This window comes from Lolium rigidum, chromosome 4, assembly GCF_022539505.1.
Source record: "Lolium rigidum isolate FL_2022 chromosome 4, APGP_CSIRO_Lrig_0.1, whole genome shotgun sequence".
Lineage (NCBI taxonomy): Eukaryota > Viridiplantae > Streptophyta > Magnoliopsida > Poales > Poaceae > Lolium > Lolium rigidum.
This window is the reverse complement of record NC_061511.1, coordinates 75221784-75235271: the sequence shown is the minus strand read 5'-3', so window position 1 is coordinate 75235271 and position 13488 is coordinate 75221784. Positions and strand designations below refer to the sequence as shown.

Here is a 13488-nt window from a genome sequence, read left to right as displayed (position 1 = left end):
CGTCCTCATCCACGGGACCCCCAGCAGCAATACAAAACAAGAAAACAAATCCTCCTCCTCCTCCACCTCCGATTAATCAATCGAACCACTCGCTGCGGCGGCGGCGAGGAGCAACCTACGACCAGGAGAGGAGACCCAACCAACCACTGGTCGTCTGACCCCCCTCACCACCGGAGAGCTTTGCCTTCTACGCTAATCAATCCAGCCCGAGTTAAGGGACCTCTTAATTGCCCGGAGATCCGCCTGGCTTATCGTCTTCGCCTCCTTCCCCGTCCTACCGTGTTCCCCCGGCTCTTGGCGCCAAAATTCCCCCTTCCGATCTCAGGTAAATCCTCCTTGGCTACTCGCAGATCCGGTCGGCTTCGCTTTGTCCTTGAGCCCGTGGACGGATTCTTGACCCGCCAGCGGGCGGACAGGATGGAATTTATGGTCCTAGCTCCTGGGTTATTCGACTCCCTAGAGTCGAAATTTGGGTTCTTGATGGCTTATTCGGGCCAATTAGTATGCTTCTAGTTCATGGGATTATTCTCTACGGTTCATTCTTTCCATTCTATAATATAATGGAAAAATTCCTACCACAGCATCCAGAGATGCCCACAGACACAGCTACCGTAGCCTATTACAATTGCAAACCCGTATGGTAGCATTTTCTCGCATTCGTTCAAGTTGGAAAGGGGTTGGTAGAAGATTCTTTTTCGTGGGCTCATCCCAAGGTGTTCTACTTGTGACCACACTGGGATAGGCGCTAGTACTCCGTTTGATTGCGACCAAGCTATGTTGTACTCCGGACTGGATAATTGTTAGCTCAAACATCTAGTTGTACCTTACTGAAATTCATTGTTCATGCACTTTTCTCTACGCAAACACAGCTTATTTCTGATAGACCATGTCATGTTTTTACAATTACAGGGCCTTCAGGGGGCCTTTCGTTCGGTGGTGTGCCTAGTTTCGTCGACGGAAGTTCACCATGGGAGGCTGTGTGGGCAAGGTGAGCCTTCTGGAAGAATATTTCATCTTTAGCAAGTTCCTTCCTGTTCAACTGGTTTCTGATGTTTTCGTGCCATTCTCTTTTGGTCAGGACCGTAGCATTGTGGAAGATAAGCTTGATTTCAAAGGTGGAAATGTGCATGTCATCACAACCAAAGAGGACTGGGACCAAAAGGTTGCAGAAGCAAACAAAGATGGGAAAATTGTAAGAAAAATGGCAATTTGTTGCAGAGATCCTTTGCTTCTTAGCTTCGATGTATGCAGTACTTGGTGTTTATGTCTGTCACTTTACACCGTGCATGCAGTGTGAATAGGTTTAAGAAGTCATTCTCCGCACTCTACTTCCACCATGCCAATTTCTGGCCTGTAAAAGAAAAAAAGACCCATCCCTGAAAAGAACACTTATTTGAGAATGTAGAAATCAAGTGGCGACCTTTATGAGACACCAAAGCCGATATCATTGCTACATGCTCGCACAGAAATTGTGCAAGAAAAGTGATCAGCTGTTAGGAGCACATAATCTAGTGATTATGTTTACATAAATACCCAGTGGCTCCATGATTGAAAGTACTTGCAGGATGTGCTATAACGTGTTTATTTTCTTATTTGTGCACTTAAAATCATGGGCAGGTATTCTGTTTAGTGATATGTGCTTGAATTCTGTAGCAGGAGGTTCCCTGTAGCAGGATCTGTTCTCCGATTTAAACCCAAGAATATACAAGAGTATATGTAAATTTACATGATAGAACATGACACTCGCACGCTTTAAGCCCAATATTTCCGCTGACAATTTTTTGGGCTGAAACGTCCAGTTGCTCAACATACTAACGTTTCTTCATTCCATTTCTGGAGTTGCATCTGCCATACTTATTGATTTCTGTTGTAGGTTGTGGCCAATTTCAGCGCTTCCTGGTGTGGCCCATGTCGTGTCATTGCACCTGTGTATGCTGAGATGTCAAAGACTTATCCTCAACTCATGTTCTTGACAATTGACGTTGATGACCTAATGGTAATCCAATCTTCCATTTACTTAAAACAGCAGCTCCTGGAAATATATGCAGTTTTAACGTCTTTTTCTGAATCAAGAATGCCGCTATATCTCTGGTACCTTTATTTATATAAAACGTGATAGAAGAAGATTTTGTATACCTAATGGAGCATAGAAAAAATGTTCTAGCTTTTGTCCATATTAATTTTTTCACTACAGGATGACATAACACTGAATATTCTATTTCACATTCTGTACTTCTACTGAATTGCCATTAGCCAATACCATGTAAACTGTGAACAATGATCGCATCTCTGTTGACTAACAAACCTTTCAGCCCAATTTCTAAGGCATTTTGCCATTTCATGTTTGGAAGAAATATGCAAAACGTTATATGTACTACGTATGTATGTAGGGTATGCTGAAGTGGTCTTGTGTTCCTAATAGGTTCATCCGACCATGCTTAACATGCTTTCTGCATAACCCCTGATGCTTCTAGTATTGACTCACCTAAGTAGTTCTCCCTCCAATGCTCTGCAGGATTTCAGCTCAACATGGGACATCCGAGCAACCCCGACGTTCTTCTTCCTCAAGAACGGCCAGCAGATTGACAAGCTCGTCGGCGCCAACAGACCTGAGCTCGAAAAGAAAGTACAAGCTATTGGTGATGGCAGCTGAACTCTGCTGCAGAACTAGAAACGAGACAGCTCGACATTGCTTGTCTGTCTGTACCGCCATATGCTTGTGTGTCGTGTGTGCTGCATGATGGTTTCCCGGTGTACAGTGTCTGTGTCTTTCCCGCCAAGACCACGTTTTACAATTTTGCGCCGACACATATGCATGCTTGTGAAACTTTGAAGATGAACCTGAGCTGTAAAATGCTAGTCTTGTGAGTTTGTCATCTGCCGAGGGAAAGTGTTTTGCTTGTCGTGGTTCTGTGTCTATTGAGAAAGTCTAGACCTGCCTAAATGCTACGTGTCAAGTGTGGGTGGTTGCCTGGAGTTCTTTACAAGTGCTAATGGGATCTTCAGAGACCCAATCCCGTGAGAATTGTTATTGTTGATGTCACGGGAATCATAGGATTCCAGACTCATCATGGTTGTCATTGTTGATAATTGAAGAATAGAAATCTGTCCATTCAAATCCATTAATGGAGCACATACGCTATGAAAGATATATGGTGACATGTTCTTGAAAATATGAAGGATCTCTCTGAGTTTGTGTGCCCAATTTGACTTTCTATGGTCTAGGTCTTCTACTATCTGGCGAAACAGAGCGGGTCATGCAAACGATGAAGCTTCGTCGCTACCAGTGTTTCTACATTGGTTAAAGCATGTGATTCTAGCTTTTGCAGGATCTGTACTTTTTGTGCTCCTTTTCGACTCAGCCAGTTCTCTGTTGAGCGACAGGGTCGCATGTACGAATATCTTCGGACCAAGCAGAAGTCAATCAGCATCTCCTCTATTCTTTGTTTGCATTGCTTTATACGAAAGTCAATCAGGATCGTCTCTAATTTTTGTTTGCACTGATTTCTATGATTACTGCTTGCTCAAAGTTAAAACTCTCCATCTTGCACATACAATTATATTACCTCAAGGCTCATTTGATTCATAAGATAGGAAAAACATAGTAATCGGAAAATCATAGGATTTGGATGTTATACCTAGTTGAATCCTATATAAAGATAAGTTCCTTTTGATTGTACCAAAAGAATTTTTCCATGAGGTGTGACCTCATGTTTTTTTCCTGTAGAATTTACACTACAAGATTTCTGTAGGGTATGTTACTATGAATCAAACAAACCATAGGATCTAAATCCTACATAATTCTTACACAAATCATATGAGGGTAGTTTTTCATGAACCAAGCATTGCATGGAACCCTAATCTTGTGAGGGTTTCTTGATTATGATCAGTAGTAGGATGCAAGTCCATATGAATGCTTTATGAAGGCAAATATAATTGTTGCTCTTAGATTAATTTGATCCCACGTTGGGATTATATAGTACAGGAGACTTGGCTGCTAAGTAAATAGATTACAAATAAGGTAGGACTCTTTTGAGTCGGTTTGCTCTAGACGTGTCCTAATCCAGCAAGCAACGGATCGATGAACGATACGCCTCAAACCAAGAGCTAGACAATCCTTGATGAACACAAGAACCTTCGCAGCGGATAATAGTATAGATAAACGGCAGCGCCGTACCCCCGGAGGGATGATACACGTGAACACACGCAATGGGGAAAACCCTAATCTTGAGACTAAACTTGTTCTATATGGCGCCCTATTGGGCAGTGATGCTCCGGGGATCAAGTCAATTTGATGCTCAATACCTCGCAATGGTGGAAGTCCTGCGGGTACCTCTTCCGGAAACACGTCGCTGAATTCTGCAAAACATTAGAAACACCAAGAGGAAGAGGGGTCATGTCGTTAGAAACCAAAACCGTACCCTTGTACATGAGCACAATAGGCATGGCTGTAGGATCCTCACAAAATTCTCTCATGTCTTGTTTGGTGGCTAATGAGACTAAGGAATTCACTCTCTCACTTTTCGTTATATCACTCACGGCATTACAATTCTCTCGCCTATCTATGGATGCATCCTCCAAATTTACTTCAATCTTCTGACGAGACTCATTGACAATTTGCTGCGGTGACATAGGCTGTAAGTTAATTTTCTTGCCCTTGAACTCCAAGTGATATGTATTGGCGCGGCCATTGTGTTGCACAGAACGGTCATAGGGCCATGGCCGGCCCAACAGCAGGTGACAAACCGTCATAGGAACCACATCAAAGTCAATGGAATCTTTATACGGTCCAATCTCAAAATCAACACGCATCATGTGGTATCAGCTTTCTGGGTTGCTCAGCTCATCAAGGAAGGAGAGATCAATGGGAGTAGGTGGTGTTGATATTTTGGAGAAAGGAAATGAATTTTCATCGAAGACAACATGACGGAGATGATAAGTTTGTGTGTGGAGAGGTCGAGGCAGCGGTAGCCGCGGTGAGAAGAGGAGTATCCAAGGAAGACACAGGCGGTCGTGCGAGGAGCGAGTTTGTGAGCTGTGGTAGTGTGGTGACCCGGCATACCACTGCATGGTGTAGTATGCAAGTCTGATATAACACCAATGAAACACCGTTCCACTAGTATTATATCGCTCAGAGTGGTACAACAGAAACATATGCGGGTCCAAGGCATGTCTATAGAATTACATACATACTCTGTTACATAAGATCAGCACAGCCTCCTACTTTACAATGAGGTAAAACTGCAAATAACTCCAGAAGAACGACTCGTAGACTAGTCTTATCACGAACTCTATTGATAGAGTATCTAACTAGCTACAGAGGCTATGAATAGATTCTAGCTAAATAGGAGCTAAGTTTAGAAAGCTAGTTCCTTTCTATTGCTAATCTAGGTTTCTCCTTGTTGGATGTGGTATCTGACTCTTCTGACAGGTTCTCGTCCCTTGAAGTAGTTGTTGACTCCTCGGTCTTCGTGTTGCACCGTAGATCCTCCTTCGGTGCCTCCATATCTAGCTGGGGATTTAAGAGTGGGATGAGTACGAGCGTACTCAACAAGTTCATTATAGGAAATAGGTGTTTAATGCACTAGCTACAGCATTAGACCGAGAAAGTCTAATACCAATGCAAGTTTTCTTAACCATTTCTTCAAAAGGTTGCTTTTATTCGGAAGAACTATGTCCGTCGGCCTTCACCGGTTTACTAGAACTTCATGGAGTTCCTTTCCGGCCGCGTTCGCGAGTTCCATATCCCGGAACAGGGAGTGACAGGTCACGGTTCTTTACACTCTGCAGAGGTGTGTTGCTTTACCCATAAAAGATCTTAACCTTGGTGCCAACCGAGCCGCGTGCTCGTCCACACTTCCTTTGGTGTGAGGCCCGGTATAAGGTCATAGCCAATCATATTCCTCCGCTACCTCGCACACCCACCCTTTTGTAAGATTGTCTTCCCCTATATCTATGGTGAGACCGACCCAGGCATTTGTTCTCCCCTATACCAATTAAGGTAGACCGTTCCGAACAATTTTTATATGCCCTGCCCTATCAACCATAGATAGACCGTTCCGGACACCTTACAATCCATCATAGACCGCATTACCGTGGGGACTTTAGGCTTCCCCAGCCCACCGCTTGTCCCTCGGGATACAAGTGTCTACGGCAAGCGCATCCGTTGATGTACAAGAGGTGGAAATACGATTGACTATTCCGTCCCACTCCGGATCTTATGGTTAACACGGGTATTACGGCACAAGAATCATCGGCGACATTTGTTGTTTAATCCTAGATGGATATAAACCCTTGCAATGGAACTTCCACCATATCAACACAATCCATGGTTCCATTGCCCACCACATAGTCATATTCATAGTTATGAAAGTAGTGGTTTTGGTTTTTATGCAATAGTGATAACCATAGTACTTTGCAAGTAATTTGATAAAGATACTCAAATGACATGAGCAAGCGATGAACTTGCCTTTCTTGACTGCAAGATTATGCCGACAAGGTCTTCGATACGCAATAACTCCAAATTCTGAAATAGCATCATCGTCCGGTAAGGACGATGTTTAAAAGATTGGCAAGGATGCAGTAATGCATAAGTATGAGATGCAATCGCTCTAAGCGTGACCTAACCCCGATGATTTAGGATTAGTATGGATGGTCTCTCTCATTTGGGAAGGACTTCAATGCTAACCTAATATTAGGCTCCTTAGAGGTTGATGTGATCATCAAGATCTATGTTTAACATTAATGGTTATCTCTCTCTAGGGTTGTCTTGAAGATGATGATTTGAATACTTGGATGTATATCCAAGGTTTAACTCAAGTTTTGTTATTGATTCTTTAATAATTATAATAGAACTCTCACCTCTCTAAGTTTGATGTATAACAGTATGGAATCACTACAACACACACGGGCATACAGCAACAGATACCCTGCAACGATGATGATATACGTATCTACCATCCACGATCTTTCCCACGACCGAGTGGATCATTCTTTTTTACCTATCCTCCCACCTCCGGAGCCACAAACATAGCCCCATCCCAACTACCGGTTCCCCATCTAAAAACTCTCGCTCCCCATTTAATCAGCCCAACCCTAGCAGCAGCACGCCGGGACCGACGCGCCGCCGGAAATCAGGTCGTCGAGCGAGAGCCATACACGCTTCCTTCCCTAGACTTGGCGCCCACCTTCCAGAGATCTCCTCTGGCTTCACGACGGGGCGGACCCTGTCTCTTGCGAGGCTTTCAGGCGCTCTTCTGGCCCTTGCCGGTCTGCGACCATGCACTGAACGATGCGGCCGCACGGGGGCAAGGAAACGGAGTGGATCGTATGGGACAAGTCGGACCAAGGGCAATCCAGGTGCAGCTTCTCTTTTCCCCTATCCAAATTCCTCTCATTCTCCCCATGCTTGACCCGTTAATAATCTTTCTAGAAATTTTGGGCATCCTTGCCGTATCGCCAGGTCTTGGCCGCTGATCATTTACAGTTGATGTTTGTCTGCATTGTTTGCTAGATCAATCACTACTGAACACCTGTATGCATTATCCCTCCATATTCCTAGCGCATAGACCAGACCACCAATAGCACGGGTACTTTTGGTCTTCAGTATGAGAGAGATGCAATGACCACTATCTATTTGCAACAAGTAGTCGGTGAGTTCATGTTCCACCAAGCTTTACATCATTTTTCTTGAAGCAGCTTTTATTTTATGCTCATCTGAATATTTATTGCTAAAGTAATTTCACTTGAGTCAGTGCATGTGTTGTGTGAGATACAGTAGTGTGCTAACCTATTATTTTCCGTACTTTCAGAAAGTTATTTATTTATTATTTGTCAGCTTGTGGCTAAATAGTGTGCTAAGCTTGTGACATACAGTAGTGTGCAAACATGTTTTTTTGTCCTAATTTTTTTGCTGTTGCCGTAGGTATAGACTGCAATATCATCCTTTCTTGCCATACTTTTGCTCGACGTTGATTAATTAGTAACAGACTAGAAAGTGTTTTTTGCTTGATGAATTTGGTAATCCTTGAGGCGTGGATTGTTATTACTACATTTTTTTGTAAGCCAGTTTCTCATCTTGTTTGGAAGAAGCAAACAGTGCTGGTACTGATGAGAACCATTACTTCGAGAATACTCTTAGAAGGTTACTGCAAGAACTTGTCATATGCTTCTTTATCACAGATGTGGCTATATGAATATTTGTTGCAAAGTGACGTGCATGTCTTCATTTTACTGGGTTACTGCCTCAGTGTTGGAACTTAAAGCAGTGGAACAGTGCTCGTCCAGTCTATATAGTCCACTAACATTACTATTTTTTATAGGCACTGGCTGCAAATTGCCCTAATAGGATGTGTGAGGAATTCTTGCACTTCGTATTTCTTGATCATGCAGTCCTAGACACTAATATTGACTGCTGATTTGACTTACAGTTATACTCTACTCATCTGCAGTTCAATTGGACAAAGGAATTTTTTGAATGTATAGGTATTTTTTTCACCTTTCGGTTGCCATCTTTTCTTGATAAAATTAGAAAATGCATATAGGTTCAACCTTGAGATCCAATTCTAATTACCTTATGTTTCTAGGATATATGCATACATGATGTGATTCTCAAATTGCGACCATGGAGGAGTTTCTGCTCTGTTTCATGTTGTTGAAATGATTCCATTGACGCTGCTGACCACATGTAAGTTTCCTTCGCCACTGGTTCCTCCAATTCCTTCAATTAAATTTCAGTATTTTGTAATTTTTCTTTTGTAAGTTGTCATGGTAAGTTTGGATATCTCATATGTTAATTTGAGAGTACCTGTTGAAATTTTAGTACGCTGCTACTGCTACTATAGCTAACAGTCATGTATATGCTATTATGCATGTCTACTCCATATTCTAAATAACCAAGTTACCTCTGCCCCAGTTGTTAAAAGATGCCTAAGTGGTTAATTGCTATGGTTATTAAAATTGTGAAATATCTCTAAATAAAATGATATTGCATTGGTCTTGTCGATGGTCTATAAGTTGCCTCGTATATGTAATCGTACTATTTTATTTGTTGAATTGCTACAGAGATCAGCAAGATTTTGAACTTTGAAGTTTGGCACTTTTATTGCTAATTTATTCTTGCATTACAATTCAGAACAAGAGAGCAAACCCCCTACATAGTGAGATATCCTCCAGTGTTATGTTAACAGTTTGGCCTCTTTTCTGTAGATTCCAAAGATAAATTGATGGTGATATGGGTGACAAGTTGAATGCAAGGAAGATAATGTTGTTGCTGCTGGATAATCTACTTCACATCTCTCCATATTTAGTTATTAGTAGGAGGAAAGTGATGTTGTAAACATAATATTTATATATGTACCATGTTGTTGGTGTTCCTGTTGTAATGCAACGATTTTAATCCAATATATAATATGTTTCTCCTATCTATACATAGTGATAATTAATTTTCTCACTTCATGTATGTCTGGAAAGCACGCAATGAACCCAATTCAAGGTAATTGCCAAAAGGAAGAATTATGGATGTTATATGTAGACCACCGGTTGCAATTTTGCAAACATTTAATTAATAAAATCAATATTATGAGGTCATGAATTCAATCCGGCAGTGCAAGCAACAACATATGTAAGTGTTGTCCACCCATAGTTCTATGCGTTGCTGCGTAGCAACGCCCTCGTTACCAACAGACTTATATGCGTTGCATTATACCCTTGCAACACCCAAAAACGCAACGCACCATTATCCGTTGGTAGAGGCGCTAGCAACGCCAATATTTAAATTTAGATACAGATAGATGCGTTGCTATAGGAGGGATCTTGTTGTAGTGAATAGAGAAGGATATATATTGCTTGAGTGGATCTCCTTGTTATAACTCCAATGTGCAAGTGGAATGAACACCATGAGGTTTCATGGTAGGATCATAGATTAGTCTTAGGACATGGAAAAGATAAGTGAAGAATAGTTTCTTCATTTATTGTTACTTGATTTCTAAATAAATGGATATTCATATGTTATGGCAAGGAATTCCATATTATGATCTTTTATAAGATCAATCAATTGATCATTGAGTAAAGTGTTGTTGTGTTGATTATTAGTTCCATTTGATCTAACCCCTTAGATCAAATCATCTTTACCCAAAACAAGGTTTTAACAAAGTCACATTGAGGTTTATAGCGCTTGACTTGATGAGCTACTTCAATTCCACCAAGGTCAAGTGAACTTAAGTTACTGTGACTGTTTTACTTTAAAGCGCGAAAATTCCCCAGATTTTCTATGCATGAATGCAATGCACACATCTGTTTCCTCTATTTTTGTAACCCCATTACCTGGGATATTACAGGTAGCGGAGAGGTTAGGGTAACAAAGACATCCGAAAACCCGAAGTTGGTCGAGAGGAAGAGGGAGGCCATAGAGAACCTCGTGTGGGGTGCGGTGCTGAAGGGTTTTAGTGGGGTGAAGGTTGAACAAGAAAGTGGAAGTGTTAAGAGCTTCGACCCAATATATTGGAGGCATGCATGCTTGGAAAAGAAGTGATCTAACCATGTTGTTTGTAGAGCGAATGACACGCTCGGCTTTACCGTTTTGAGGGGATGTGTATGGGCAAGACATGCGTAGAGTGGCACCAAGGGACATGAGAAATGTGCGGGCAGCAGTATTGTCAAATTCACGACCATTGTCACACTTGTAGGGATTGAATTGTTGTATGAAACTGAGTGGATACATAGGCGAAGAAGTTTTTGAGTGTTGGGAAAGTTTCAGATTTCATGCGTAAGGGAAAAGTCCAAAGGTAATGAGTGAAATCATCTAACACAACTAGGTAGTATTTGTAACCGGATACACTAGGAAGAGGGGAAGTCCACAAATCGCAATGGGTTAGTTGAAAAGGTCGAGTAGTGTGAGTAGATGATGAATCAAAAGGTAGACGCACATGTTTCCCTAATTGACAAGCATGACATAACTGATTATCGGTAGCATTTTTATTACAAGGAAAAGAAAAAGCACTTGCTAGGTGCGACAAAGCTTGACTACTAAGATGTCCTAGACGACGATGCCACAAGGTTGCTGATGATGTGGTGGTGGAGAGTGCGTGCGCAGTGGAGGCCGGCAACCGAGAGGGGTAGAGGTCACCGGAACTATTGCACCTGACGATCTCGTTCTTGGTGCGGAAGTCCTTCACAGAGAGACCAAACGGATCAAGCTCAACAGATAGAAAATTATCAGTTGTGAATTTACGAACAGAAATAAGATTTTTAATTAGGTCAGGTGTAACTAAGACATTGTTAAGAGAGAATGAATGGGTAGGAGATGAAAGAGTGGTATGACCGATGTGGGTTGTGGGAATAGTTTGGCCATTGCCGACGATGACATGTGGGTAAGGAGAGTGAGAGGTGAGGATGTGAGAGAGGTTACCCGATTGCCGGTCATGTGAGCGGAGGCGCCCGAGTCCATGAGCCACTCATTCGAGGATGGTGGTGTCGGGGACATGGTGTTGAAAGCCCGCATGAGTTGGGCTTGGTCGAAGGATGGCGGTGGTGCGGTTGGATTGTATGTGGGTGCAGGTGGCGGGGCGGATGGCGTCGCTCCTGGCGTCCATGGTATAGCTGCTCCCGGTGGCCATGGCATCGGTGATGTAGAGCCATAGGGCCATGGAGGCGGCGCCGATAGCATGGCATGATGAGCCTGAGGCGAGGCCAAGAGGAGGTGGCCGTGGCGGTGGTCCCGGCCACATCCGGATTGACCCAGCCCAAGGGTTCGCATCGACGGCCGGGAGCCTGCGGTCCCTTCCCGGATGTGTTGGGGGTGCCGCCGCGTTGTTGGGGAGACGCGGAGTGGACGTAACGGCACCGTGCGCCAAAGCGACGAGTTCCAAAGCGGCCGGAAGTTGCGGCAGACTTCCGGGCGCCGCGGAGGTCCCGTATTTTCGGCGGGGCCACGCGGTGGTGGAGGTGTGGGGGCTCCGCGCGCGACGAGGCGGACGGGGTCGAGGATGACTCGGACTGCTGCTGCAACGTGAGCTCCTCGAGTAGTAGAGATGAGCGGACGTCGAGAAACGGCGGAAGGGGACGCTGTTTCAGGAGCAACGTGCGCATGTACGCAAGCCGAGGTCCGAGACCGCGAAGCGTGTTCTGGACTAGGCGTTTGTCGGTGATGGTCGTGCCCAGCGCATTGAGCTCGTCGGCGAGAACCTTCTGCTTGCGGCAGTAATCAGCCACGGTCAGGGAGCCCTGTTGGAGACCGTGGAACTCTTGCTCGAGGTAGGAGGAGCGGGTGTCCGCGTTGTCGTGGTAGATGTTGGAGAGGCGCGTCCACAAGGCGTGGAGTGGCGTCGTGGTGTCAACGATCATGGCGAGAAGCTCGGGCGCGACGGCGCTGTTGAGCCATGACCGGACGATGGCGTCGTTGCGGGCCCACTGTGGCGGGGGGTCCGTGGGGTAGGCATCCTCGAGGAGATGATCCTCGAGGGCGTACTTCTCAACAGCGTCGGAGAACATGCCGCGCCATTGGAGGTAGTTGGAGGTTGAAAGCTCGAGGGTGACCGGCACGACGGCACGGATGCTGGGGAGTGCGGCCGCGAGCGCCCAGAGAGCGGCCTTGGCGGTGGCCTCGGCGGCAGCGGCCGCGAGATCAGCGGCGGAGGGCTCTGACGGCGCCATAGGAGAGGATCAAGAAAACCCTAATCTGATACCATGAAGGCAAATATAATTGTTGCTCTTAGATTAATTTGATCCCACGTTGGGATTATATAGTACAGGAGACTTGGCTGCTAAGTAAATAGATTACAAATAAGGTAGGACTCTTTTGAGTCGGTTTGCTCTAGACGTGTCCTAATCATACACGTCTAACACTTTATAAGTAGTTCAAACTTTTTAGGTGTTCTTTGGCTCGAATGATTTTCACTTTAGAATTGGAGGATTTAAACCTTCAGTTTTTTCCGAAAAGGAGGTTAAGGCCCAGACGTCTGCACCAAAAAGATGCATACGGCCTTTGGATTCAAACCCGTAGTACATTTTCCATATGGGTTATTTAATTTGTAGCATCGAATGGAGAAGTATCCCAGATCATCCTTGATTCAGAGGGTTTTCATAAGAAAAAAAAGAATGTTTTTAATGCAATTGCCTATATTAATTCATATGAAGTTTGGCCAAGTCCCCGCTCCTGGTCGTCCCCTGCGGCGGCCTAGGGGCGAAACCCTAGTCCCCACCTCCCTCTCCCCCTTTCTCCCGCTCCCCTGCCGTTGTAGGCGTGCGCGGTCGGGCAAAGCCCGCGCGGTGCCGACGGCGGAGGGACTTCCCTTACCCGACGCGAGGCGGGCTGTGCGGGGCGGCGGCCTTCCTTGGCAGGGGTGCTTCTCGGCGGGGCCTGGCATGGCGATGACCGGCGTGCTGCGCCAGGGGCGTCCTCTCGCATATGGAGGCGATAGTGGGTGGCGGCCCTCGTCTGCAGTGGCCCATGGCGGCGCTGGTGGATGGAGACCACGCCAACCAGCCTTC

General features: G+C 44.8%; 1 protein-coding gene across 1 annotated transcript; it reads left to right on the top strand.

Moving 5' to 3' along the window:
* On the top strand, positions 1 to 2904 carry LOC124647436 (thioredoxin H4-2). Its single transcript, XM_047187384.1, has 5 exons — positions 1 to 325; positions 910 to 988; positions 1079 to 1192; positions 1874 to 1996; positions 2516 to 2904. The coding sequence occupies exons 2-5, from the start codon at positions 968 to 970 to the stop codon at positions 2651 to 2653; spliced, it is 396 nt and encodes a 131-aa protein (XP_047043340.1). The 5' UTR covers positions 1 to 325; positions 910 to 967; the 3' UTR covers positions 2654 to 2904.
* Positions 2905 to 13488: the final 10584 nt, after the last annotated feature.

Excerpts from the sequence above, each read along its gene's own strand:
- LOC124647436 (XM_047187384.1), top strand. The coding sequence starts at position 968 with ATGGGAGGCTGTGTGGGCAAG. Across the intron at positions 1,193-1,873 it reads CAAACAAAGATGGGAAAATT|GTTGTGGCCAATTTCAGCGC; the intron begins GTAAGAAAAATG and ends TTTCTGTTGTAG. Across the intron at positions 1,997-2,515 it reads TTGACGTTGATGACCTAATG|GATTTCAGCTCAACATGGGA; the intron begins GTAATCCAATCT and ends AATGCTCTGCAG.